At 49.6% G+C, this 27,010-nt stretch overlaps 1 protein-coding gene across 2 annotated transcripts; it reads left to right on the top strand.

Moving 5' to 3' along the window:
* The first annotated feature begins 126 nt into the window (after positions 1 to 126).
* CA3H20orf96 (chromosome A3 C20orf96 homolog) lies at positions 127 to 22,460 on the top strand. 2 transcript variants are annotated; one of them, XM_042931346.1, is made up of 11 exons: positions 127 to 260; positions 531 to 579; positions 1,157 to 1,274; positions 10,262 to 10,374; positions 15,350 to 15,508; positions 18,706 to 18,805; positions 19,506 to 19,663; positions 19,749 to 19,850; positions 20,010 to 20,096; positions 20,765 to 20,883; positions 22,224 to 22,460. In XM_042931346.1, the coding sequence occupies exons 1-11, from the start codon at positions 241 to 243 to the stop codon at positions 22,282 to 22,284; spliced, it is 1,086 nt and encodes a 361-aa protein (XP_042787280.1). In that variant the 5' UTR covers positions 127 to 240; the 3' UTR covers positions 22,285 to 22,460. The 2 variants fall into 2 exon arrangements, with proteins under 2 accessions (XP_042787280.1, XP_042787281.1); XM_042931347.1 differs by lacking the exons at positions 127 to 260; positions 1,157 to 1,274 and having other exon boundaries at positions 424 to 579.
* Positions 22,461 to 27,010: the final 4,550 nt, after the last annotated feature.

The raw sequence follows: 27,010 nt of genomic DNA, 5'->3' as shown, positions 1-27,010 counted from the left end.
AAAACCCAGTTGAGCAGAATGTGGCGAGCTACGTTTCTGCTTGAGAGGTTAGTCCCTCAAGGCGCTCGGTAGTCCGCGTCCGTTTCCTTGGAGACGGACAGCCCGGTCTCGCTGGAAGTTTGAGCGGCCTAGGTTACCACGTGGGCCACGCTCAGACAAAAGAGTTGCAGAAGCCGAATAAATAGGCATCGCAAGAGATCGGAGCCCCGCGGACTCACAACTCTTCTTCCATTTTCCCCAATGGCCCATGTCTTTCCAAAGTAAGTAAAAGGAGCATCGATGGGTGGTGAAGTGCGCATGCGTCCCCCCCCCCCCCCCCCGCCCCGGCTTCTTTTGGTCTGGGCCTGGTTGTCTTTTGACCCCGCCCCCTCCCCCGCCCTCATCTCCCTAGCCCCGCCTCTCCCTCGGGCTCTCCCAGCTCCCGCGCGTTCCAGTGGTAGTTAACTGGGAGACCCTGTTCGCGTTTGCTGTGTATTACAGTCCATGGGTTGGAAGTGATGGACATTCTTTCCCGCCCCAACTCTTTCCAGACCCAACCGCTCTGGGATTCGCTCCACAGTCCACAACTTCCAGATTCTGGTGAGTCCGGGAGCGCTAAGGAGCAGATGGGGGCTTGCTGACCCTGGGCCTGCAGTCCTCCTGCCCTGAACCCCCAGGCTGTGACTGTCCCGGGTGATAGAGTCTGGAGACCTGAATTCCAGGCCTGCCTGTGTCACACAGTCGCTGTAGGATCCGGGGGCAATTCTCGGAGCCTGTTTTTTTCTCATCACCTTATCGGAACGTGAGGGTATTTTATACTGCTCTCTTATTTATCTCTGATCGCTACTATGGTTTTCTGTTGGGTCTTTTCCATGCCTTCTGTTTCTCACAGTTCTTAGCACCTCACAGCCTGGATGTGCTTAGTAAATTCTGGCTGGCTGATAAAAAAGTGATAGCTAGCATTTCTGAAGCTCTTACCACATGCTTCACAAATATCCCTTGGACTGCTCGCATCAACCTGCGGAGGTGGGTTTTATAATTAGACCTAGTTTACAGATGAGAAAAATTGAGGCTCAGAGGAGTAAAGTCACTTGCTCAGGGTCACAGATATCTGTAAGGGGTGAAGCTGGGATTTGAACCCATCAGGCTGTGTGACTGATTGTGTTGTATCTGGTAGGATTATGTTCCATGGCAGCGGTCCAAGCAGAAAACCAAGCCATCTACTCTGCCTCCAGTCCTACAATCCAGAGGCCACAAGAAGAGCAGAGTGAAGGCTTTGACTAGTGTCCCGCCAGGTGGGCAGACACCCTTGAGGGCTGGTATGTGGATGGGAGATGGGACAGCGTGTATGCCCTCGGCCTTTGGTGACATCAACTGTATTAGAGTAGGCTAATTGCGGTAACAAACAATCCCCAAGTTTCAAGGGTTAATATTCAAGCCTATTTCTCATTTCCGTCAAAGAACAATTGTGGATCTGCAGGGGAGGAGGTAAGCTTGTCCACATGGTCATTCAGCGATCCAGGCTTCTTCAGCCTTGTGGCTCTGACAGTTTGTGAGGCCTTGGAGTCCTCTGCTAGATACTTCTGCACTCAGAAGAGAGACAGAGAGAGAGAGAGAGAGCGAGCGAGGATACGGGTAATTTTGTGGACATTTTTTTTTTTTTTAGACTTGAAGTGATACATATCACTCCCACTCATGTTCCGGTGGCTGTAGCTCAGTCGTATGACTACCCATAACCACAAGAGGAGAAATGTCCTGCTGTGTGTCCAGGAGGCCAAGAAAACAGGGTTTGGTCAACTCAGGATAATCTCCACCACATTGTTGTTATGCCTTCTGAGGGAGTTCTCAGGCCCTTGGCTCAGGCAGACCTGGGTTCACTTCTTGGCTCTGCCCTTTACCATCTTGGAAAAGCCATTCATCTCTCTGAGCTTTAGTTTTCTCATTTTTTTAAAAATGTTTTTTATTTATTTTTGAAAGAGAGGGGGAGGCAGAGCATGAGCGGGGGGAGGAGCAGAGAGAGAGGGAGACACAGAATCCGAAGCAGGCTCCCGGCTCTGAGCCATCAGCACAGAGCCCGACGCGGGGCAGGAACTCATGACCCGCGAGATCATAACCTGAGCCGAAGTCGGACGCTCAACCGACTGAGCCACCCAGGCACCCCATAGTTTTCTCATTTGTAATATGAGGACCTGATAGGATGGCCGCAAGAATTAAATGAGAAGATCTGCGTCAAGCATTGTTGCTTAACCTTCTCAGACCCAACATTCCTTTTAATAACAAATATTTTGTCATATTCCTTTAGTATCTGAGATAAACTTCATAGATAATATAATTGACCATGTATGTAATTTTAAAAATTAATATAATGCCCTCAGTGTAAAGTAAAGGAAAAGGAAAAGGAAAAGGAAAGCTGTTTATAGTTAAATAACTTCTATTTTAGTATGTAAATACTCAGGGTGAACTCTATTAGAAGATATGACAAAGTAGTCAGAAGCTTATTCACAGATGTGGAGTGACACGTGGTGGGATGTTAGGGACTCAAATGTCCAGAGGGATTTTTCATTGCAGTCACGATTTCCAAAGTGATGCCCCTCTCTTGGTAAAGTTCTTAACAAAACAGAGCGCAATCTTCCCTTGATTGTAGCTGCTTTCTTGGAAAATTCAGCATTACCATAAACCCCTACAAAATACTCTTTGTGTTTAAATTTTTTTCTTTAACGTTTATTTATTTTTTGAGAGACAGAGAGAGAGACAGAGCATGAGCAGGGGAGGGACGGAGAGAGGGAGTCACAGAATCCGAAGCAGGCTCCAGGCTCTGAGCTGTCAGCACAGAGCCCGATGCGGGGCTTGAACCCACGATCTGTGAGATCAGACCTGAGCTGAAGTCGGACGCTTAACCGACTGAGCCACCCAGGTGACCCCTCTTTGTGTTTATATGTGAAAGAGAGTCAGGTTCTGGGATCAGATCATTATAAATATGGTTTTTACCTACCTCAGTGTCTGATAGGGCTTTGGAAAGTCACACAGGAAGTAGGAGAATTCTGTGTTCTGTGGGGCTGTCCTATTCTGGGGCTATCTATCAAGCATCCCTGGCCCCCACCCACAGATGCCCATCAGGACCCCCAGTATTTGTGAGAACCACAAATCCTCCTTTCCAATGTATCTAAAATGCCCCTGTCAAGAGATTTGGATGTTAAGTGCTGAGCACAAGTCCTGGTGGTAGTGACAGAATTTGTGTCTTCGGCTTTAGATCTATTCATACAGCATCCACAGGGAAACTCCTTTCCTTCTGTCACTGGGGAGACAGTGAGATGTGTAACATACATCCACAGTAAGAACCAGAGTAATTAACACAGGCCAAGCACTTATTATGTGCCAGATACTGTTCTCAGCACTTTGCCCACATCACTTCATTTAGTCTTCTCAACAACCCCGTGAGGTGGGTGCTGTGACGATCACCTCTTCTTCTAGATAAGGCATGGACAGGTGTAACTTCCAAGGTCACACAGGTAGGAGGGGGCAGGGCCAGGCTGTGACAGTCGGCAGTTTGTCTCCAGGGTGGACAGTCTTAACCACAGGTCGATGGAGAGTCTGTGGGCACTGGAGAAACATGGACCCGAGTTGGTGTTCCTGTCTCCCTTCCTGCAATTCCATCTAGGTTATCTCTCGCAGCCCTTGCTACAGAGATTCCTGCTTTACGCCCGGTGAAATCCTCTGTGTAAATTACAATGATGAAAATAGTTACCACTTGCTGAGGACTTATCTTATGTTAGGCTCTGTTGCAGAGGCTTCATTCATTCATTCATTCATTCATTCATGTATTCATTCAGCAGCATCCATTTGCTGAGTACCCACATGCCCCAAATTGGGCTGAGTGTTGTTGACTTATGGTGATGGAGACAGATTGGGTTTCCAGCTGCATAGAGTTCACAGTCCCAACCTCAAACATGTAACTACACAAAACTTAACTTAAAAAAAATTTTTTTTACACTTATTTTTATTTATTTTGAGAGAGATAGAGAGAAAGCAGGGGAGGGACAGAGAGGGAGACAGAATCCCAAGCAGGCTCTGCGCTGGCAGCACAGAGCCCGATATGGGGCTCGAACTCCCAAACCGTGAGATCATGACCTGAGCCGAAGTCATGTGTCAGAAGGTGTACTGACTGAGCCCCCCAGGAGTCCCTTTTTAAATTTTTTTTATGAAAAAATGTTTTTTATGCAAAACTTTCAATACACTTGAGATAGACGGGTACAAGGAAGTCACCACTTCATTCATTCCTTCCGACCTGGGAGATAAAATCACTATTTTACAGATGAAGGAACCGAGGCTTCGGTTGGTGAAATGTCTTAAGCAAAGTCATGTCCTTGAGGGCAGCTTTTGTGTCTTCAACAAGATGCATCAGCTGATTCCCCCAAGACGGGATGACCCCATTCCTTCTTGTTCCTCCCTTTTGCAACTAAAAAAGCCCTAGATGTAACACAACAAACGTAAGAAGACTTTGAAAACTGGAAAGAATAACGTGGGTTGGTTGCTAAAGGGGTGAGCAGTCATCTGGCCTGTATGCTACGTCTCAACAGGGGATGGACTGTCTGCTAAAATGAAGATTAAGTAGGACCCAGAGTATTATTTAAAACTTGGGGGTGCTTGGGTGGCTCAGTTGGTTGAGTATTGGACTCTTTTTTTTAAATGTTTTTATTTTATTTATTTATTTTTTAATTTTTAATGCTTATTTATTTTTGAGAGAGAGAGAGAGAGCGAGCATGAGTGGGGAAGGGGCAGAGAGACAAGAGGGAGACACAGAATCTGAAGTAGGCTCCAGGCTCTGAGCTGTCAGCACAGAGCCTGACCCAGGGCTCAAACGTGTGAACCGCAATATCATGACCTGAGCCGAAGTCAGACGCTCAACCACCTGAGCCACCCAGGCACCTCAAACATCCGGCTCTTAATTTCAGCTCAAGTCATGATCTCACGGTTCGTGAGTTCGAGCCCCATGTCGGGCTCTATGCTGACAGCGCAGAGCCTGTTTGGGATTTTCTGTCTCCCTCTCTCTGTGCTCCTTCCCTGCTCACTCTCTATCTCTCTCTCTCAAAAATAAATAAATAAGCATTAAAAATAAACATCAAGGATACGACAAAAGCACTTGTCGTACCAAGAATAAGGAAAATCACAACATGAAGGAGAAAAGACAGACATCAACACCAAGATGAGTCGGATAGAATGATTTGACTGTTTTTATTTACAGATGGCGTGCCTGTCTATGTAGAGAATCTTAAGGAATCTACTAAATCTAAAAGAAACTAGAATTAATAAGTTTGTCAAGGTTGCAGAATACAAGTACACAAAAAAATCAATCACATTTCTATGTTCTTACAATGAGTATGGGGAAACCAAAATTAAAAATACATTTATAATCCAAAGAAATTGAAACATTTAGGCATAAACTTAACAAAGAATGTATAGGACTTGTATGCTGAAAATTACATAATGCTAATGAAAGAGATCAAAGAAGACCTAGATAAATGGAGAGACATACTATTCACAATTAGAATACTCAGCATAGTGGGGGCCCCTGGGTGGTTCAGTCGGTTGAGCGTCTGACTTTGGCTCAGGTCATGATCTCACAGTTTGTGGGTTCGAGCCCCACGTCGGGCTCTGTGCTGACAGCTCGGAGCCTGGAGCCTGCTTCAGATTCTGTGTCTCCCTCTCTCTCTCCTCCTCCCCCGCTCATGCTCTGTATCTCAAAAATAAAGAAACATTAAAAAAAATTTAATAAAATTAAAAAAAAGATTCTTTCTCCCTCTCTCTCTTAAAAATAAATAAAAACATTAAAAAAAAAAGAACACTCAGCATAGTAAAGATGCCAATTCTTCCCAATTTGATTTCTATGTATAATGTAATTCCTATCAAAATCCCAGGAAGGTGTTTTATAGACATAGGTTTAATCTAAAATTTATATTGAAAACCAAGGCCCTAGAATAAACTATTTTGAGAAAGGAGGATAATGTGGGAAGAATCACTTTACCTGATACTAAGGCATACTATACAGCTACAGTAATCAAGACAGCATAGAATGGGCAGAGATAAACACCTACACCAGTGGAACAGGACAGAGAAACCAGAAATAGAGCCACATAAATATGCCTGGCTGATTTTTTTTTTTTTTTAATTTTTTTTTTCAACGTTTTTTATTTATTTTTGGGACAGAGAGAGACAGAGCATGAACGGGGTAGGGGCAGAGAGAGAGGGAGACACAGAATCGGAAACAGGCTCCAGGCTCCGAGCCGTCAGCCCAGAGCCTGACGCGGGGCTCGAACTCACGGACCGCGAGATCGTGACCTGGCTGAAGTCGGACGCTTAACCGACTGCGCCACCCAGGCGCCCCACCTGGCTGATTTTTGACAAGGGTGCAAAAACAGCTCAGTGGAGGAAAAGGAAGCCTTTTCCACAAATAGTGCTGGGGCAAGTGGACATCCATAGGCAAAAAGAAAAAACAAACAAACAAAAACAAAAAAAGGGAGAGAGAAAGAAAAACAAAAAGAACCTTGACTTGAGTTTCAGAAGTTAGACAAAACTTAACTCCAAATTAATTGTAAAATGAAATAAAAATTAAATGTGTTCATGTAAACGCGTACACCTTTTAGGAAAGAAAATACAGGAGAGAAAAATCTTTGCGACCCATGGCCACGTGAAAAGCTCTCAGACTTTATACCAACAGCTTGATCCATAAAAGAAAAATGAAATAAATGGGGAAGTTCGATATCATCAAAAGTAAAAACTTGTTCTGTGAAAGACTGTGTTAAGGGGATGAAAAGACGAGCTACAGACTTGGAGAAAATATTTGCAAACTGCATCTGACAAAGGACTGCTGCGTAGAATATATTGAGAACTCTCAACAGAAGAACAATGCAGTTAGAAAATGGGCAAAAGACATGAAGAGACATTTCACTGATGAGGATATCCAGATGGTAAACAATCACATGAAAAGATGTTTGACATCATTATCCATTAGGGCCGTGCAAGTTACACCACAGTGACTTGTCACCACACGCCTATCAGAATGGCTAAAATGAAAAATAGTGATAACACCGAATGCCGGCAAAGAGGAGAAGCTGGATGATGCATGTGTTGCTGGTGGGCATGTAAAATGCTACAGCCGCTCTGGAAGAGACTTTGGCAGTTTCTAATGAAACCAACATGCAGTTCTCATCACGGTTCAACAATTGCACTCTTGGGCATTTATTCCCGTGACGTGACAACTTAGGGTCACACAAAAACCAGTGCATGAATGTTCCATAGCAGCCTTATTCATAATACTCTCAAACTGGAAGCAATCCAGATGTCCTTTAATGGTTAATGGTTAAATAAGCTATGGTACATCCATACCACGGAATACTATCCATTGATAAAAAGGAAAGGATTGTTCAGATTCTGTGTCTCCCTCCCTCTCTCTGCCCTTCCTCTGCTCGTGCTCTGTCTCTCTCTCGCAAAAATAAAAGGAAAGGATTGTTGATACAGTCAATAACTTGGATGAATCCACAGAATTTTGCTGAGTGAAAAAAAGCCAATTCCAGAAGTTATATATTCTACGATTCCATTTATGTAGCATGCTGGGAATGACAAAATTGTAGAAATGGAGAACGGATGAGTGATCACCAGGGGTTAGGGACACAGGCTGGGGGAGGGTGGTAAGGGGAGGGGAAGAGGGTATGGCTATAAAAGGCAACATGAGGGGCCCCTGGGTGGCTCAGTCGGTTAAGGGGCCGACTTCGGCTCAGGTCATCATCTCGCGGTCCGTGAGTTCGAGCCCCGCGTCGGGCTCTGTGCTGACAGCTCAGAGCCTGGAGCCTGTTTCAGATTCTGTGTCTCCCTCTCTCTGACCCTCCCCTGTTCATGCTCTGTCTCTCCCTGTCTCAAAAATAAATAAAACGTTAAAAAAAATTTTTTTAAAAGGCAACATGAACTATGCTTGCGGTGATGGAAATGTTCTATATCTTGCCTGTCTTAACATCAATTTCATGGTTCTGATATTGTAGGTGATTTTGCAAAATGCTACCATTGGGAGAGACTGGGTTAAGGATACAGAAGATCTGTGTGTGTGTGTGTGTGTGTTTTTTTTAATGTTTTTTATTTTATTTTTGAGAGCAAGAGAGTGTGAGCAGGGGAGGGGCAGAGAGAGAGGGGAACGGGGGATCCGAAGTGGGCTCAGTACGGACAGCAGCAAGTCCGATATGGGGCTCAAACTCATGAACCTTGGGATCATGACCTGAGCCGAAGTCAGATGCTTAACTGACTGAGCCACCCAGATGCCCCAGTAATAAATTTAATTAAAAATAAAAAAGATATATCAGGGCTACTGCCATTAATGAAAATAAATTGTCATTATTAAAGCTACAAATCTCCCTAACTATTTGAGTTCAACTTGCTAATCTTATAATTTTTACAAACACTACAAAGGGGGATTTTGGAAGTTGGTTAATTAATTTCCCCTAATTCTTTTAAGCCACATCTTAAAATTTCATATATTGAATTTTCATTTTCAAAGAGTTCGCTTGTCTGATTCACAAAGACCATCGAGCATTTAAATAATGCTTGTACATCTAATAAATAAACTTCGAGATATGGGTAATCTTATGTCCTCTCATGTTTCGGTAATTTATACACATTTAATAAGAACGCCTTAAACTTTTAATTTGAAACAAATCTAAATCAAAATCTCATTTACACATTTTAAATTAGAACCACAATATTAATCTATTAATCATTCCATCTTTTAAACACTACAATTAAATACCCGGCATATACAGATAACTCATAACTTTAACACAACATTATTGTAGTTTACTTCATCACTTCAGCAGTTATTACTAACATCTTCCAGGGTTAGCTGTGTCGATGCATTGAAGAAATAATATTTTTCTGAATTGTACTGGGTTGCACCTGGAGTAGGGATTGGGGTGGGGGGCACGGGGACGAGAATGTGGCCACAGCATTCATGATGATTTGGGTGATTTTTTTTTTAAATTTATTTTTGAGAGAGAGAGAGAGAGAGAGAGAGCACAAGCAGGGGAGGGGCAGAGAGAGTGGGGGACAGAGGATCTAAAGCAGGCTCTGTGCTGACTGTAGAGAGTCCGATGCAGGGCTCGAACCCATGAACCATGAGATCGTGACCTGAGCTGAAGTCAGTCCCTCAACTGGCTGAGCCACCCAGGTGCCTTGATTTGGGTGATTTGTCCCGGGCTGGCACATGACACGCTGTGAGGAAGCAGGGGTTCTGAGAACACGTCCTCCAAATGCCTTATTCTGATTGGAACTATTTTCTTTCTTTTTTTATTTTTTTTTATTTTTTTTTAACGTTTATTTATTTTTGAGACAGAGAGAAACAGAGCATGAACAGGGGAGGGGCAGAGAGAGAGGGAGACACAGAATCCGAAACAGGCTCCAGGCTCCGAGCTGTCAGCACAGAGCCCGACGCGGGGCTCGAACTCATGGACCATGAGATCATGACCTGAGCCGAAGTCGGACGCTTAACGGACCGAGCCACCCAGGCGCCCCAGATCGGAACTATTTTCGTATACTCCTTATCTGGCAGGGCCACAGCTTTTAGAGGTGTTTCGGACAGCCAGTCGGGAGTTTTGCACAGCTCCTGTGCCTTCGTATGGTGCTGTGGTTCTGATGCCAATCCTCAGGTCATCAGTAACAGCAGTGACAACGAGAAATGCATATTCAGCACTGAGTATGGATCAGGCACTTCTCGACACACTTTAAAGCAGAATAACATTTAATCTTCACGACAACCCGATGAAGTAGGCGTGATGATCACTCCTATCTTATAGGTGGGAAAACTGAGGGATAGAGAGGTCATGTGACCTGCCCAAATTCACTGGCTAGTGGAAAGCAGTGTCTGGATTCGAACCCAGGCTGTCTGGCTGATTAGTTCCTGCCCTTAACCCCCGCCCTGTCTGACTCTGCTACCGGCCAGGTTGGTGGGAGAGATTGCGGGCACCTGGCCGTCTCCTGTGCTACTCTTCTCGCTCCTCCCCTCTGTCCATGCCCAGGGTCACGGGGAAGCCTCCTGCACTTCTCTGTCCCTTATATCAAGGCCCAAAGTGAGGCCTGGGAGCTTACTGATAGATATGAGTTTCATGCTCTGCCTCACTGTCACATATTATAAGGTCGAGAGTGGGTGGGGCTGGGGCCTGGGCCACCTCAATGGATGGTACTGGGACCCGATCCTAGGCCTGCCTATATCCTTACTCCCTCTCTGCCTTTTCCCATGCCCTAGCGTTGCATTCCAAGTCCGCCACGTCGATGACAAGCCAGCTGAGGCAGCCACAAGAAATGCACAGAGAGAAGCTGGACTCTGGGAAGGCACAGGCCAAAATCCGGCTAATGAAGGTAGGAGCATCCTCCCACAGGCACCGGGGCCAAGGATGGGGGCAGAGGGGTGGGGGGACAGCGATAGCAAACACGCACTGAACATTTGGTGGATGCTGGGCTCATTTCCTCGTTAGCAATGCCATGGGCATGCTTATCGTCACCCCCATTTTACAGATGGGGAAACTGTGTAAGGCGATGAAGGACTTGTACCAGGTCACATAGCCAGAAAATGGTAGTACCAGAGCCACTTAAGCAAAGTGTTTGCCTTTGTGTTTAAGACTAGGAGGGGCGCCTGGATGGCTCAGTCGGTTAAGCGGCCCACTTCGGCTCAGGTCATGATCTCGTGGTCCATGAGTTCGAGCCCCGCGTGGCGCTCTGTGCTGACAGCTCAGAGCCTGGAGTCTGTTTCAGATTCTGTGTCTCCCTCTCTCAGACCCTCCTCTGTTCATGCTCTGTCTCTCCCTGTCTCAAAAATAAATAAAACGTTAAAAAAAAAAAAAATTAAAAAAAAAAAAAAAGACTAGGAAAATGATCAGAATCGCTTTTTATTTCACTGCATTAGGAACACAATCTGGTGGCTTGTCCATTAAGACATTTCTAGTAAATGAACTTTTCGTGGAATACGATGCACCTTGAAGCAGAGCTTAGACGCTTACTAGTACATTTTTCACACCTCTGATACAATTTTAGATAAGTAATTTTCTCACCGTCCATTGTTTTCTATGGCTTCAGAACAACGTTTCAAAGTATTTGAAATGACAAAAAGAAGAGTCTTTGTGTCCATAGAAGAAAGTAGAATACTGAATACTATAAATACTACAAAATACCGTAGAAGAATTATTAACTTCTTCGAGAAAGTTTTTTTTTTCCCAAAAGTTTTTTTTTTTTTCCCCATGAAATTTCATGGATTTGGCTATCAATAAATGTCTGGTAATACATTTCAGATGTTTGTTCATCTTCTGCTTTATTTTTTTATTTTTTATTTTTTTTTCAATATATGAAATTTATTGTCAAATTGGTTTCCATACAACACCCAGTGCTCATCCCAACAGGTGCCCTCCTCAATACCCATCACCCACCCTCCCCTCCCTCCCACCCCCCATCAACCCTCAGTTTGTTTCGAGAAAGTTTTTAAGAGCTCAGTGAACAATTACTAAATAAAGAAATAGGGAAGAATGCTATGAAACCTTTTCTTCCCTTTAACCTTCAATTTTGCAAAAAGGTTCAGAGGTGGCCCAGCGTTCTTAAAGGAGGAACTCATATTTCTGGTGTTTATTGTTATTGTTTTATTATTTTCTTTCTTAAAAATTTTTTTAAAATGTTTTTATTTATTTATTTTTTAAGTTTATTTATTTAGAGAGAGAGAGGGAAAGCGTGTGCTTGGGGAAGGGGCAAGGAGAGAGAGAGAGAGAGAGCGAGAGAGGGAGAGAGAGAGGGAGAGAGAGAATCCCAAGCAGGCTCCATGCTGTCAGTGCGGAGCCCGATGTGGGGCTCGAACCCACCAACTGTGAGATCATTACCTGAGTGAAATAAAAAACCCAATGCTTGGGCCGCCTGGGTGGCTCAGTCGGTTAAGCGTCCGACTTTGGCTCAGGTCATGATCTCACGGTTCGTGGGTTCGAGCCCTGCATCGGGCTCTGTGCTGACAGCTCAGAGCCTGGAGCCTGTTTCAGATTCTGTGTCTCCCTCTGTCTCTCTGACCCTCCCCTGTTCATGCTCTGTCTCTCTCTGCTTAACTGACTGAGCCACCCAGGCACCCTGTTTTTATTTATTTCTGAGAGGGGGAGGGGCTGAGAGAGAGGGGGACAGAAGATCTGAAGCCAGATCTGTGCTGCAGAGAGCCCAATTTGGGGCTCAACCTCATGAACCATGAGATCATGACCTGAGCGGGAGTCCAATGGTTAACCCACTGAACCATCCAGGCGCCCCTCTAGTGTTATTTTTATCCTGACTTTAGAACTTGGACAATTTGGCTCTGAAACCTGGGCTCCTAAACAGTTCCTAGTGTTGTCTCTTGTAACCATTCATTCATTTAGTCAATAAATATTTATTGAATGCCTCCTATGTGCCAGGCTCTGTTCTAAGGATTTACCAGTCATGTGGCTGGCCTCTGACCTTAGGGAGATTACATTCTACTTTGGGAGACAGACAACAAACAAGACAGATAAATATATAATATGTGCCGTGATGATAAGAGTAATGAAGAAGTGTAAAGATAAGGTTAGGGGCTAGAGAGGCACAGAGGAAGAGTGGCTGTGACTGTTTCAGACAGGGTAGTCAGAGAAGGCTGCTAAAGTGATATCTGAGGGAGAAATGTTCTAGATAGACGAACTGCAAGTGCAAAGGTCCTGAGGTTGGTATAGCTGGAGATGAGGAAAGATAGTGGGAGTAGGGGTATGGGTGGTGATTTGTTTGCAGCTCTGTTTTCCCTGCTCTGGCTTTTTTTTTTTTTCCTTTTAATGTTTTTATTTTATTTTTGAGAGAGAGAGAGAGTGCGTGCATGAGCGGGGCAGGGGCAGAGAGAGAGAGGGAGACACGGAATCTGAAGCAGGCTCCTGGCTCCTAGCTGTCAGCACCGAGCCCGACGTGGGGCTCAAACCCACAAACCGTGAGATCATGACCTGAACTGAAGGCTGACTGAGCCACCTAGGCACCCCTGGGCTTTGTGTTTCTATGCTGAGTGAGACAGGAAGACCCTGGAGGGTTCTGAGTAGAACCGGGAGATGATCTGACCTACGTTTTCACAGGAGTCCTTGGGCTGCTGCTGCTGTGTGGAGAATGGACATGGGGACAAGGGGGGGAACAGGAAGGGAGCGGAAACTACCCAGTCGATTTGCTCTCGGAGACAGAAGAGGATCCTGACTCTGCCCCTCAGTCTCAGGACAATATGCCTCTACATTTGAGAGAGGGAAAACTATGTGCCAGGTGCCATCCCCGGTGTTGGGGACACAGCCGTGAACACAGCACTCAGAACCTGTTCTATTATGGAGCTGACGTTGTGGTGGTGGGGGGGGGGGGACCTGTAATAAATGGATCAAAAAACCCCAAAGAATAGTTACTCCTCAGTTTATTCAACCCATACTTGTGGAGCCCCAGGCACTGTCCTATGTGCTGTGCCCTACAGCTGTGACGACACTTGGCTGCCCCCGCCCTCCTGGCTGCGACATTCTAGTGGGGGAGGCAGGCAAGAAGTAAGAAAAATAATAAGAAAAAGATATAATTGCAGGTTGGGGTGAGGATCAGGAAGGAAACAAAGCAGGGGTTCTGCACTAGATCTGGTGGCCAGGGAAGATCCATTTCTAGGGCAGAGGTCATGAATTCTACAGTCGATTCGAATCCCCTGGGAGTTGGGTATCTGCGGGGAGCACAGCTTCCTGAGGCCAGCCCCGGCGACGTTGGCTCGGCGGGCTTCTGGGAGATGAGGCTGATCGTCGTACCAAGTGAAATTGAGCATGTGAAGTGCTTAGCACAGTTTTGGGCACGTGATAAATACTCTGTACGTTTGCGCCGTGACTCACTCTATGAGGAGTATGGGAGCCGAGGGCCAGGAGAGGGTGATTTCTAGTAAAGGACAGAGAAACGAGGAACAACAGAGGAAGAGAGCACGTAGGTATGGCAGAGGTGGAGGGCGAGAGCCCGTGGCGATAGTTTCAGCTCCTGTTCCTGAGTCACACTGGGTGCCAGGCACTGCTGCCAAGGGGCTTGATTGTGAACGTTACCGCCTGTGTTTTCTACAGCAGCTCTCTGAAGCAAGTCTGTTTCCTGACCTTGAGAAATATTAGCAGGTCTCTCGTAGGCTAACGCCTCTGGCCAGGTTCCCTGCGGCCGTAAGTGGCCGACTTGGTATTTGAACCAAGTGTGTCTAGACCTTACATCCAGCTTTTAATCACTGTGGGGCTTGGCCGCATCTCGCAGCTTTAAGCCCACTCACTTCCTGGTCTTGGTGTCGTGAGAAGACAGACATCGGGAATCACAAGTCTGGCTTTCCAGTGCCGGTGCCATTACCTTCTGGCTGCGTGACTCGAGGCAAGTCCCTTAACCTGGCTGAGTCTCCGTTTATCAATAAAATAAGAGTTAGTTGGGGTGCCTGGGGAGGCTTAGTGGTTGAGCATCTGACTTTGGCTCAGGTCATGACTGGGCTTGCAGCTGACAGCACAGGGCTGGCTTCGGATCCTCTGTCCCCGCCCCGCCCCCCCCTGCCCTTCCCCCGTTTGTGTGTGTGTGTGTGTGTGTGTGTGTGTGTGTGTGTGCGCGCGCGCGCGCGCGCGCTCTCTCTCTCTCTCTCTCAAACATAAACATTAACAAAATAGCATGTGTTTAAACAAATGAAATAAGAGTCAACATAGGGGATGACCTGATACCGTGTGCCATGTTTGGAGTGAGGCACATAGTAGGCCCCCAACAATTCTTACTGTTCTTATTGTAGATTCTGTGTACCTGCTGGTGGCAGCCTTAGGCAAGTCCCTTAACCTCTCAGACCCTCATTGTTTCCACGGGGGAGCGATGTACGAAATGAGACGCTACTCATTCAGCTCAGCTGCCTGCAGAGAAACGGCAGCGATTTTTCTTGCTTCCCCTGCTTCTCCACACAAGGCCCGTCACCTCTGCCACCTTCTTACCTACCTGGGGTGTTTTTTATTTTTATGACAATTGGTATTACTGTATCTTCTTGACTCAAAGAAGCTAGCGATCATAAGGTGCAGCTTTATCTTATTTACCCACGAACAGAATTTTGTCAGATTGTGGCATGCCGCCGGTTGGAAGAGGCACCCCCCCCCCCACCTCCGAGGTGTAAAATTAGGGGAAAATGGGCGATTCAGGATGGACGAAGTAGTTCCGCGGCTCTGACCCTCAGACAATGGGGTCGCATTTACCAGTCGCGACCACAAGGGGGCGGGCGTGCGGCGGGAGGGAAGCGGTCCCTCGGCTCCGGGAGGCTCCAGCCTTCCCGCGCAGCCCCGCCTCCCATCGCTGCCCTCCCCTCCGCCCGCAGACGTTGCTCAGGAACGAGCGAAACTCACTCCAGGAGCTGTGCAGCCATGAGGTCTTCCTCACCACGCTCAACTGGGAGCTGGTCAAGGCCATCCAGGACATGGAGGACAGCTCGGCCCTGAACGCGCGCGCGATGCTGCAGCAGCAGGACATCCTCGCGGTGAGGCCTAACTGCACCCCCCTCGCCTCCGCCCTGTGCACCTCCGTACAGCTCTCGGCGCCGCCCCGCTGAGCGCTCGGGTGCCCTCTCCCGGCCTCTCCCGGCCGGTTGCACCAGCGGCTTCCTTCTGGCAGATGCATCTCTCACACTTGGCCCCACCTCCCTGGGTTTTGGAATCAGACCCAGATGGGGGCTCATCCCAACGCCAGCACTAATTGGAGTTAACCTCTGAGCTCTGTGAAGTAGAGCACAAAGTACCCACCCCAAACGCGGGGTTGTACTCGGCACACAGTAGGTGTGCAAGAGAAAGCGGCTGCAGTCCCCACCCCAATCAGCAAATACACAGTGTAATACTGAGTGCTCTGTATAGACTCATATAATCCTTACAACAACCCCCTAGGGTGGGCACTATTATCTTTATTTTACGTCGGAAAAAATGGAAACAGAGAGGCTGGGTAACTTGCCCAAGGTCACCCTCAAGCACACCCACCTAGCAACTGGGATTTGAACCCAGGCAGTCTGGCGCCAGGGTCTGGCTTCCTACCAGCATGCTGTGATCTGCGCTCTCAGCCCGTGGTGGCACTTATGGTCTATTGATGGCGCTTATGGTCTATGGGTGGTGCAGCTTTTCAGAGAACCCAGGGGGCATCCTCCGCCTCCTCTGGGAGAGGCTTGGAGAAGCTGCTGGAAGAGAGCTGAAAGTTCACAGGGACCCAGGAGTTTGGGCTGGAGAAGAGTCAGAGAAAATGGCTTCATGGAGCCGTTCTGGAGTTGCCTCTGGCCGCGGTCTGCCCCGGGAGAAGAGGGACTGAGCTCACTGGAGCCTGTGAGATGAAGAGAAAATGACGTCTTGGGAACTTGGTCTGCTCAGGCTGCCATAACAAAATGTGATAGACCAGGGGGCTTAGACATAGACATTTTTTCTCAGGGTTTTGGAGGCCGGAAGTCCAAGATCAGGAGGCCAGGAGGGTTGAGGTGCGGTGAGGCCTTTCTCCTCGGGGTGCAAATGGCTGCTTTCTCTCTGTGTTCCCAGATGGCTTTTCCTCTTTGCTCACATGGAGAGAGAGATCTCTCGTGTCTCTTCCTCTTTTTTTTTTTTTTTTAGTAAAATTTATTTTTAAACTTTTTAAAATATAATTTATTGTCAAATTGGTTTCCATACAACACCCAGTGCTCATCCCAACAGGTGCCCTCCTCAATACCCATCACCTACCCTCCCCTCCCTCCCACCCCCCATCAACCCTCAGTTTGTTCTCAGTGTTTAAGAGTCTCTTATGGTTTGCCTCCTTCCGTCTCTTAACTTTTTTTTTCCCTTCCCCTCCCCCATGGTCTTCTGTTAAGTTTCTCAAGATCCACATAATGAGTGAAAACATATGGTATCTGTCTTTCTCTGCCTGACTTATTTCACTTAGCATAATACTCTCCAGTTCCATCCACGTTGCTGCAAATGGCCAGATTTCATTCTTTCTCATTGCCAAGTAGTATTCCATTGTATATATAAACCACATCTTCTTTATCCATTTGTCAGTTGATGGACATTTAGGCTCTCTCTTCCTCTTCTTATAAGCACACTAGTCTTATCGGGTTAGAGCCCCACCCTTTTGACCTCATTTAACCTTCATTACCTGCTTGAAGCCCCTATCTCCAAATACAGTCATATTGGGGGGTAGGGCTTCAACATGTGAATTTGGTGGGGGAGAGGGGAAACAATTCAGTCTATAAGAGAAGCCAAGGACCTGCAGAGTTATTCATCCCAAACTTAGTAGAATATTCTCTAAACTTAGACAAAGTCATTGTTGATTTTCTGGCATTGATCCATTAATACATTTTTCTGTTCATCCTGAGTGCTTCCTGTGGGCCCTTGGGAAACAGTGATTAGTGGGGCACTTTGTCTACATCAAGCTCTCCTCGTGGGGTCACGGGCAATTAGAAAGCCATTTATGTGTACTGCCGTGGGGACAGGGGATGTGGGGAGCCCTCTCACCCAGAGGGGCCCTCTCACCCAGACATGGGAAGGTCAGGAAGGCTTCCTGGAGAAAGGGATGCTTGGGTTGAAACCTGCAGAAGTAGGTGTTCACTGGTAGAGGGCTGTTGCGGGCAGAACGAATGGGCATACAAGGCCTGTGGAGAGAGGGAACATAGCTCAAGGAGCCACATGTTGGCCCAAGGTCAGGCCAGGGCCTTGTCAGCTTAGCTAAGGAGTTTGGGCCTTATTTAAGGGCAGAGGGGAGCCACTGGAGAGTTTTAAATAGCAGAGAGATGAGGTCAGCTTTTATTTATTTATTTATTTATTTATTTATTAAAAAAAATTTTTTTTTTAACGTTTATTTATTTTTGAGAGAGAGAGACAGAGCATGAACAGGAGAGGGTCAGAGAGAGAGGGAGACACAGAATCCGAAACAGGCTCCAGGCTCCGAGCTGTCAGCACAGAGCCCGACGCGGGGCTCGAACTCATAAGCCATGAGATCACTTGAGCCGAAGCTGGACGTTCAGCCGACTGAACCACCCAGGCACCCCTATTTTTTTTTTTAAAGAAAGATCATCCTGACTGCTGTGTGGAGCATGGATCTAAGGACAGCCAGTTAGCAGTAGCTGTTGTAGCATTGCAGGCAGGAGATGAAGAGAGCTTAAATAAGACAGTGGCAGTGGGGATGGAGAGAAGGACATGGCTTTGCAGGCTGTTGGGTGTTTTTTTTTTTAATATTTATTTATTTTTGAGAGAGAGAGGGAGAGAGACAGAGCATGAGCAGGGGAGGGGCAGGGAAGGAGACACGGAATCGGAAGCAGGCTCCAGGCTCCGAGCTGTCAGCACAGAGCCGGATGCGGGGCTTGAACCCGTGAACCGTGAGATCCTGACCCGGGCCGAAGTCAGACACTTAACTGACTGAGCCACCCAGGCACCCCAAGGCTGTTGGGTTTTAAATCTGTAGCACTTGGTGACATTTCAAAGGAAGGGGGCGTGGGGACCGCAGCCTGGGTTTGGCCCGGTGCCTGGGCGCGCGGCCGTGCCATCGGCGGAGGTGGGTGGTAGAGGGGACCGTGTGGAGCGGGTCGGCCAGCCTCCGGGCAGGTTGCTGGGGCTGGGGCTGGGTTTGGATCTGGGGGCTCCTCCGAGGAAGTGCCGGGTCCCCCGAGAGCCCATGCTTCAGCAGCGCCAGGAGACGGTGGGGGGCGAGCTGACCCCACCCCTCCCACAGAGCATCGTGGACATCTTGGAGTGCTCCAACAAGAAGAAGCTGCGGCAGCTGATGTGTGAACTGAAGGAGTGGGAGGAGAAGGAGGAATCCAAGATCAAGCGTGAGGATCCCTGGGGCGAGCTCCCCGGTCCCCTCTCTGGCTTCTGGGAGGTCAGCAGGGCGCCCACCTTGCACCTGCCTTTTGGAAACCAGCAGCCCCGTCATCCCCCTGGGTCGGCAGGTGGAATTGCTAAGATGCAGAGCTTAGTGGCTTACTTCTGGAGCACTTGGCGCTTCGAGGCCCCGCGAGGCTTCCCCTTTACGGGCACTCTCGGTCACTGCGGCTCCCTGTGAGGCAGGGACCGTTCACCCATTTTACAGATGGGAAAGCCGAAGCGAAAGGAAGTGAAAGTAGCCCGCCGAAGGTCAGATAGCTGGGCAACAGAATCCAGCCCCAGCTTGCCTCTGTTTCCTGCCAAGGTCCCTCTGGGAGCCGGTGGCTGGGTCCCTCTGGTCCTGGGTCTTCGATCGTGTTGAGCCCGTGGTTTCTTTCCCCGGAGCAGACTGGAAGCCTTCTGAGGGAAGGGGCGGTGTGTCGGCGAGCCTCAGACCCTGGGACACCACCCCCATGGAGGGCGGCAGGACAGACTTTGTCTTAATGGTCGTTTCATGGGCCCGTTGCCCTGGGAGCAGGTGCATGAGGAGACAGGTCCAGGGAGGGACAGTCTTGGCGAGGGTCACACAGTAAGTGGGCCTCCCGCATCTCCTGGGAGGGGTCCTTGAGGGAGGATCCTGCCTCCTGTCCCTCCTGACCTCTCCAGACCTGGAGCAGCAGGTGGAACAGCTGAACGCCACGATCGAGAAGACCCAGAAGGAAGTGAACTTCCTGAGCACGTACATGGACCGCGAGTACCCCGTCAAGTCGGTCCAGATTGCCAACCTTGTGCGCCAGCTGCAGCAGATAAAGGACAGCCAGCAGGTAGGTGGGCCCTTGGCCCCGCTCCGCCATACTGGACCATACTGGAGACAGGGCTGGTGGCCAACACCCTCCTGCTGGCCCCTAGGATGAGCTGGATGACCTTAATGAGATGCGCAGAAAGGTCCTGGAGTCTTTGTCCGAGCAGATTCAGAGGAAGAAGAAAAACCTTCTGAGATCTCTGGTGGTGGTGAGTAGGCAGCTGCTGGGGTAGGTATCCAGGTCCTGCCCCAGCCCTGCTTTCTTCCCCGTCCTCTGCCTCCAGGCCCCCTGCACCCCCTCTGGTCTCTACCACGCACTGCTGCCCAATAAGAGGCACTGGGGGGCCAGACCTCTCCTCCCTCCACAGAAAAACCAGCAGCGCCATCAGGAGGCTCTTCTGCAGAAGATCCGGGATGGGCAGGACATGCTGAAATGCAGGGGCAAGTTCAGAGAAGTGAGTGGGCACGGAAGGTGACGGTCCCTCCGGGAGGGAGCAGCAGAAGGGTGGGCGGTCCCCAGGACCTGTGGGAGTCAGGCTTGTCTTGATCTGGCGCTCGGGTCTCCAGCCCTGGTATTGGCCTCCCTCCTAGCCAGTGCCTTACTGTCACCTGCCATTCATCGTAGGAGGAGGTTAGTGCCGCCTCAGCCTTGCCTCGTTGACCAGCATCCCCGGTGATGACCCATTAGCAACATCACCAGACATTGTCTGCGCGGCCATCATTTTACTGTCGTTCCCACTCCCTCTGTTCATCCTCTCATTTTTGTCACTCACCATCACCTGTTAGCCGTGTTAATGAACTTCACCGTCACCCCCCTCTCGCATTAACTTTCATTATCGTCTTCCTTCATCCACTGTCGGCGAGAGTGGCCTTTGCTGCCGGCCCCCGTTAAGTCTCATTACCAGGTACCGCCCCCCCTTTGCCACCTGTCGCCATTCTCCGTGATGTCCTGGCCGCTTTCAGCGCCATCAGAGGTTGGCACTGACTCGCGAGCCCAGGAAGCCCTGTGACGAAGCCGCCCCGATTCCCTAGATGTCCTCGCTGCACCTGCATTCTGCCCCGGTCTCCCTGTTGTTGGGGGATGTTGGCTTCTCACTCTCCCCTGCTGCACTTCTGTCCTCAGTTTATCAGCCAGTTTGAGGAGGAAATACCCATCCTAAAGGCCGAGGTGGGGCGGCTCAAGGTCCAAGTCCAGGAGCCCCGAGAGACCGTGTTTGCGGATGTTCTGCTTCGGAGACCCAAGTATGTGATCTTTTTGGCAGCTGCCTCTTAAACGCGCCATGCCGTGTGCTTGAAGAGGCTCTCTGTTCCTGGGGAAGGCAGAGCCCTGCACAGGGGGCCGGGGAGACCTGGGTCTCGCCTCGCCTCGCCTCTGCAGCTGACCACGTGGCAGATGTGACGTTGCCCGTCTGGGCCTGCTTGTCCCACCAGCGCACGGGCAGCTGACTTACATCGTCTCTTTGGAACCCCCTTCTGGTTCCCAGATTCCGTGTTCCCACCAAGTGGGTGCACCCCTAAGCTTCTTGGTTGTTCAGGAAGGTGCAGTTGAGTGGGGTGGTTGACGCCAGGGAATAGCCTGGAAGACACTCTGAGGAGAGAAGGATGTCCTCTCTGCTTGGTACACCGCTGGGCTCCAGAGGAAGAAGTTCCTTCCTTCCAAAGCCAGTTCTCTGCCATTTTTCTTGTGTCAGGCCCTTTGTGGCGGAGCTTGGGGGTCCTACTAGGTCTGGCCTCTCCATGATGGCACGCAAGACCTGGGGCACCTCCATGTGGAGGCCTCAGGTAGGCAGTTGACCTCAGAAGATGGATACTGGCTAGCGATGGAAATTTAGGTATTGCCAGTATAGAGATGTGTTTCCTTTTTCTTCTTTTTTAATGTTTACTCATTTTTGAGAGAGAGAGAGAGAGACAGACAGACAGAACACGAGGAGGGGAGGGGCAGAGACAGAGGGAGACACAGAATCCGAAGCGGGCTCCAGGCTCTGAGCTGTCAGCACAGAGCCCGACCTGGGGCTCGAACTCACGAACCGCAAGATCGTGACCTGAGCCGAAGTCAGACGCTTAACCGACTCGAGCCGCCCGGGTGCCCCTAGAGATGCTTTTTCTTTTTACCATTATTATGAAACATTTCAAATAGACAGACAGTAGAGAGAATATTAGGATGAATAGCCGGTTGCCCGTGTAGTTTTAGGAGCGGTTATATTTTTGCCATATTGGCCTCATCGTCATTCCTTATTCTCGTGAAGTGTTGTGAATTGCAGACAAGCCTGACATGTCACGTCTAAAGACGTCCGTGGGCACCAGGAGATTAGAGATTAGCGTGGATGGGAGAATTGGGACGGGGTGGAGACAGAGTGTCATGTGTGGCCTCGTGGGTGTGCTGATCACTGGGGGGCGGGGGGGATGTGTTGCGGATGCAAACCCATGGCTCTGGCTACTTGTGTGGAAAGAATGATGCCTGTCAGTTACCGAGTGCTCTTTACGAGCCGGCATGGTCTCATTCAGTCCGCCTGCCAACCACGGAGGCTGTGAGTCTGGCGCCCTGCTTGGCTTCTCACACCTTCTTTGCTCTTCCCTACCAGGTGCCCCCCAGACATGGACGTCATCCTCAACATCCCTGTGGAGGAACTGCTCCCCTTCTAGATGGCGGGCCATGGGCCACCCTTCCCTCCCTGCTCTTTCCCCCATACCTGGAGCCTTGACTTGTCTCCTTCCACGGCCACGTGTCCACTCAGACCCTGGTCTGCCCTCTCTCCCTTCCTTCCTTTCTCCCTCCCTCCCTCTCTCCCCCCACCCTTCCTCTCCTTTCCTTCCTTCCTCCCTCTCTCCCTTCCACCTTCCTCTCCTTTCTTCCCTCCCTCTTTCCCCCCACCCTTCCTCTCCTTTCCTCCCTCCCTCTCCCTCCCCCTCCCCCCTTCCTCTTTTCTTTCTGGCTGGTGCAGCTGCTTGGGCCAGGTGTGCATTCCCAGTGAAGCGTGCCATTTCTTTTTACCAATAAAGCTGGCTTTGCATTTGCTCCCTTGCTTGGAGATTTCCGGCTAGGCCTGGAGAAGATGTGGTAGGCACGGACTGTCTTAAGATAAGGGGTGGGTAACTGTGCTGACCATATCTGGGGGCACAGAACATCTCAAGAAGGGCTCCTGACCCCCTGCCTGAGTCTCGATGGCTCTGTGGCTCCAGGCTGCCCCGCCCCTGGCATCCCTGGTGCAGTGGGAGCCCAGCTTCCCTCCGGATTTGTACCCAGACCTTTTGAGGCCAGTGCCAGGGCGGAGGGGAGACCCCCCGAGTCCGATGCACCTGGGATGTTGCTGGGCTTTCATAGCCGATGGCCATCTCTATTCTCGCGCAGCCGTCTGTCTGTCCACTGCCTGTGCCCCAGCTGTGCGCGGACGTGACACCCACCCAGGTGCGTAGTTGGGCACAGCCCCCAGCGTGTGCTCCTGGACCCCCTGCATGCAAGGACTGTCCCTCCAGTTACTGGGAGTGCTGTTAGCACACATCCCTCGGCCGTCGGACCCTCAGGGGCTGCCTCAGCTGCAGAGGCCACTTCACCGAAGGTCACCTGTCCTCCCACATGCAATGACTGCTCCGGGTGCAAATACCGAAGTCCCGGCCGTCTTGGCCTCACTTGGGACAACTCCGAAGGCCTGTTCTGGCTCCAGAACTCCCTGTAGGGTCAACTGAAACAGTCCTTGGGCCTGCCTCGCAGCTTGACCTCTCCCTCTGCCTAGTCCTGCCTGCCTCTCCCTTCCTCAGTTGACTCCCGGGTGCCCATTAGTAAACATCCTGCACTTTATACTCCGCCTCAGACTTGGCTTCCCTCGGACCCAGACTCTGGCTGCTCACTGATCCACTCTATCGAGGGACTTTGGGCTACAGGTTACGGAACACCTGACCAAACTGGCCTAAACAACAAAGGGCTCAGGTAGATAAGTGTTCTAGGTGAGGCGAGGCTTTACCCGGAAGTCAAGCGAGGACGCCTTCCTCTACTTGGTTCTCCAAAGTGTTCTCCTCCCCCTGAGGCTGGCACTCCTGTGGTCACGGCGTGGCTCCCAGCATCTCCTGGCAGGGCGGGGGTTACGATCCGTTGTTCACGTCCTACTGGAAAGAGTGTCTCTCCCAGAATTTTCAGCCAAAGTCATCCATCTTCACTGTGACCGGACCGGCTTATACCGTGTGCCCACCTTGAAGCAGTCAAGGAGGTGGAGAATGCCTTCGGGTTTAGTCTGGGGCATGCACACCACCCTTGGAGCAGGGGAGGGGTGGTTGGGGTGGAGCACGTGACCTAGGCTAAGGCAGTAGGCACCTCTAGAACCACACGGGTCCCCAAATTGAAATGGAAAATGTTTCTTTAATATTTTATTATTTTTTAAATTATTATTTTTTTTTTAACGTTTATTCACTTTTGAGAGACAGCACAAGCGGAGGAGAGGCAGAGAGAGAGGAGACACAGAATCCGAAGCAGGCTCCAGGCTCTGAGCTGTCAGCACAGAGCCTGACCTGGGCCTCGGGCCCACGAACTGTGAGATTATGTCCAACTGAAGTTGGACACTTAACGGACTGAGCCACCGGGTGCCCCTAAAGATTTTGTTTAAAAGTAATCTCTATACCTGGGGTGCCTGGGTGGCTCAGTCGGTTGAGCAGCCAACTCCAGCTCAGGTCATGATCTCACAGCTCGTGAGTTCGAGCCCCACGTCGGGCTCCGTGCTGACAGCTCAGAGCCTGGAGCCTGCTTCGGATCCTGTGTCTCCCTCTCTCTCTGCCCCTCCCCTGCTTGCGCTCTTTCTCTCTCTCTCTCTCTCAAAAATAAATAAACATTAAAAATTTTTTTAAAGTAATCTCTATACCTAACGTGGGGCTTGAACTCACAACCCTGAGATCAAGAGTTGCATACTCCACCGACTGAGCCAGCCCGGCGCCCCGGAAGTGGACAGTGTTGAACATAATCCGAACAAACACTTAGCTAGCACTCTATCAACCCTATGAGGTATGTGTTGTTAGCATTTTCCATTGTACAGAGGAAGAACCCAATACGTGAAGGGGCAAAGGGATTTTTCCAAAGTCACCAGGCTAATCAGTGGTAGAGACCGGTCACTCTCACTTAACCACTGTACCGTCAGGAGCTCAGCTGAGCCGGAGAGCTGAGGTGTCCCAACAGCTGGTTAAGTCACAACTAATGTGACAGTCAAGCCTTTCGTTGCTTACCCAGTGCAAGGAAGAGGCTAAGCCAGAGAAAGTGCCCACATCCGCCCTGTTGCATTTTCCCCAAGGAATGGCCCGCTTGGTCAGGTGGATCAGTGCCTGGGGGTGGTCTTGCTGCTGAGGGAGCCCTGAATGAAAGGCTCTTGGAGTTTTGTGAATCTGCCACCCCCCCCCCCCCCGCCCCCCCACCAAGGGGTTGAGAGGGGGAAGGGAGAATGGGAGGGGCCAAGAGAAGGAAAGTAAGTGCTGGGTCCTGAGGCAGACTGGAGACAAGTATCTTCAGGGGTTCCCCTCCCCCCTGATACGGAGGCCTTGGCAGAGGTACCCGAGGAGGGCCTTGGTGGCTGAGTCCTTGGTTGCTCCCCATTCAGAGACTGCCGTGCACTGGCGGGGCAACGAGGCTGGTGGGGGGAGAACTTTCCCCGGGGAGGCCTACCAGGGAAAGCCTTCGTAATGGCCTATGGCCTAAAAAATCACATGGGTTTTTTGGCTCGGATCACGATCCCAGGTTCATGGGATCAAGCCCTGCATGGGGTTCCGCACTGAGCATGGAGGCTGCTTAAGATTCTCTCTCTCTCTCTCTCTCTCTCTCTCTCTCTCTCTCTCTCGGCACCTGGGTGGCTCAGTTGGTTGAGCGTCCCGACTTCGGCTCAGGTAATGATCTCGCAGTCTGTGAGTTCGAGCCCGGCGTCGGGCTCTGTGCCGACAGCTGGGAGCCCGGAGCCTGCTTCAGTTCTGTGTCTCCCTCTCTCTCTCTGCCCCTCCCCTGCTCACATTCTGTCTCTCTCTCAAGAAATAAACATTAGAGAAACTAAAAATAAAAAAGATTCTCTCTCTCACTCTGCCCCTCTACCCTGCCCACGCTCTTTCTCTCAAATAAAAAAAAAAAAAAATAAAATAATATTCTAATGGGTGTAAAGTGATATCTCATTGTGATTTTGATTTGTGTTTTCGTCTGACCACTAATGATGTTGAGCATCTTTCATGGGCTTATTTCAAAGAGCCTTTTGTGTGACTGAGTACTTTGAACTTTTGATCTTCCTGAGGTATTTATTAGCAAAAGTTTGTACAACCATTGTACAGCCCCAAACCGTCTTTTTTTTTTTTTTAAGTTTATTTATTTTGAAAGAAAGAGAGACGGCATGAGTGGGAGAGAGGCAGAGAGAAGGGGAGACAAAGAATCCCAAGCAGGCTCTGCATTGTCAGCACAGGGACCTGAGGCGGGGCTGGAAGTCACGAACCTCAAGATCATGACCTGAGCCGACATCAAGAGTCGGACGCTTAACTGAGCCACCCAGGCGCCCCTACAGACAAAAACGCTTAGCGTTTCCCCTAGAACATGTTTTCCTTACAGTGAATCTCTTAATGTATCCTTCGTCATTGCCTGGTGTATTTCCCAAACCAAGCAAGTCCTGGTTGCTTTTGGGTTGACAGCTTTTTCCCTCGCTTTATCTCTCTTCTCTCCCTTTTACTCTCAACAGCAAGAAGAAACCAGGCTTCACCTTCAACAGGTTCTAGTTTAGGTGACCGGCAGGAATTAGGAGGGATTTGGTAAGGCCCTGAAGGGTAGGGCCACCCAGAGGACCGCTGGTTCGCAGTAAGCCAGTGAGGATCGACCGTGGCGTGGGCATACCGGATATCGCCAGCAGATGGCGGTAAAAGGCCAATAAAAATTAACCTTAAGGGCCGGCTCCCTCGGAGTGGATGGCCGCTTTGTAACTCGCCAGTGGCGCGTTTTATCGTAGAGTTCGCAATTGCAGACGATCATTTGGACCGTGAGAGTGGCGAGGGGGAGACCTCGGTTATGTGCCTGTTGCCATTGCCTGCTCCATGCATCCAGCCTCACCCCTTCCTATTCTTCTCCGGTCCCGATTTCTAGTCCCACTTTCCTTGCCTCCGTCAAACAGGCTGATTTCCCGCTCAGCCTTTGCGCTGGCAGGGCCCCTGGTCTGAATGCTCTTCTCTCCGTCTTATCATGCGGTGGTAGTTCAAATTTCCTTTCTCACAGAGGTCTTGCCTGACCGCAATTTCTAAGGTGGTTCTCCTTGCCCATCACATCGTTCTATTTTATTCTAATTAATCTATCATTTTATTTTATTTATAGCACCGACTACTGCCGGACATTAACACATTCATTTACTTCTTTTTATATCTGTGGTCTGAGTCC

Source organism: Panthera leo, chromosome A3 (genome assembly GCF_018350215.1).
Source record: "Panthera leo isolate Ple1 chromosome A3, P.leo_Ple1_pat1.1, whole genome shotgun sequence".
Lineage (NCBI taxonomy): Eukaryota > Metazoa > Chordata > Mammalia > Carnivora > Felidae > Panthera > Panthera leo.
The sequence above is the reverse complement of the archived record's forward strand: the minus strand, read 5'-3'. Positions and strand labels throughout refer to the sequence as shown.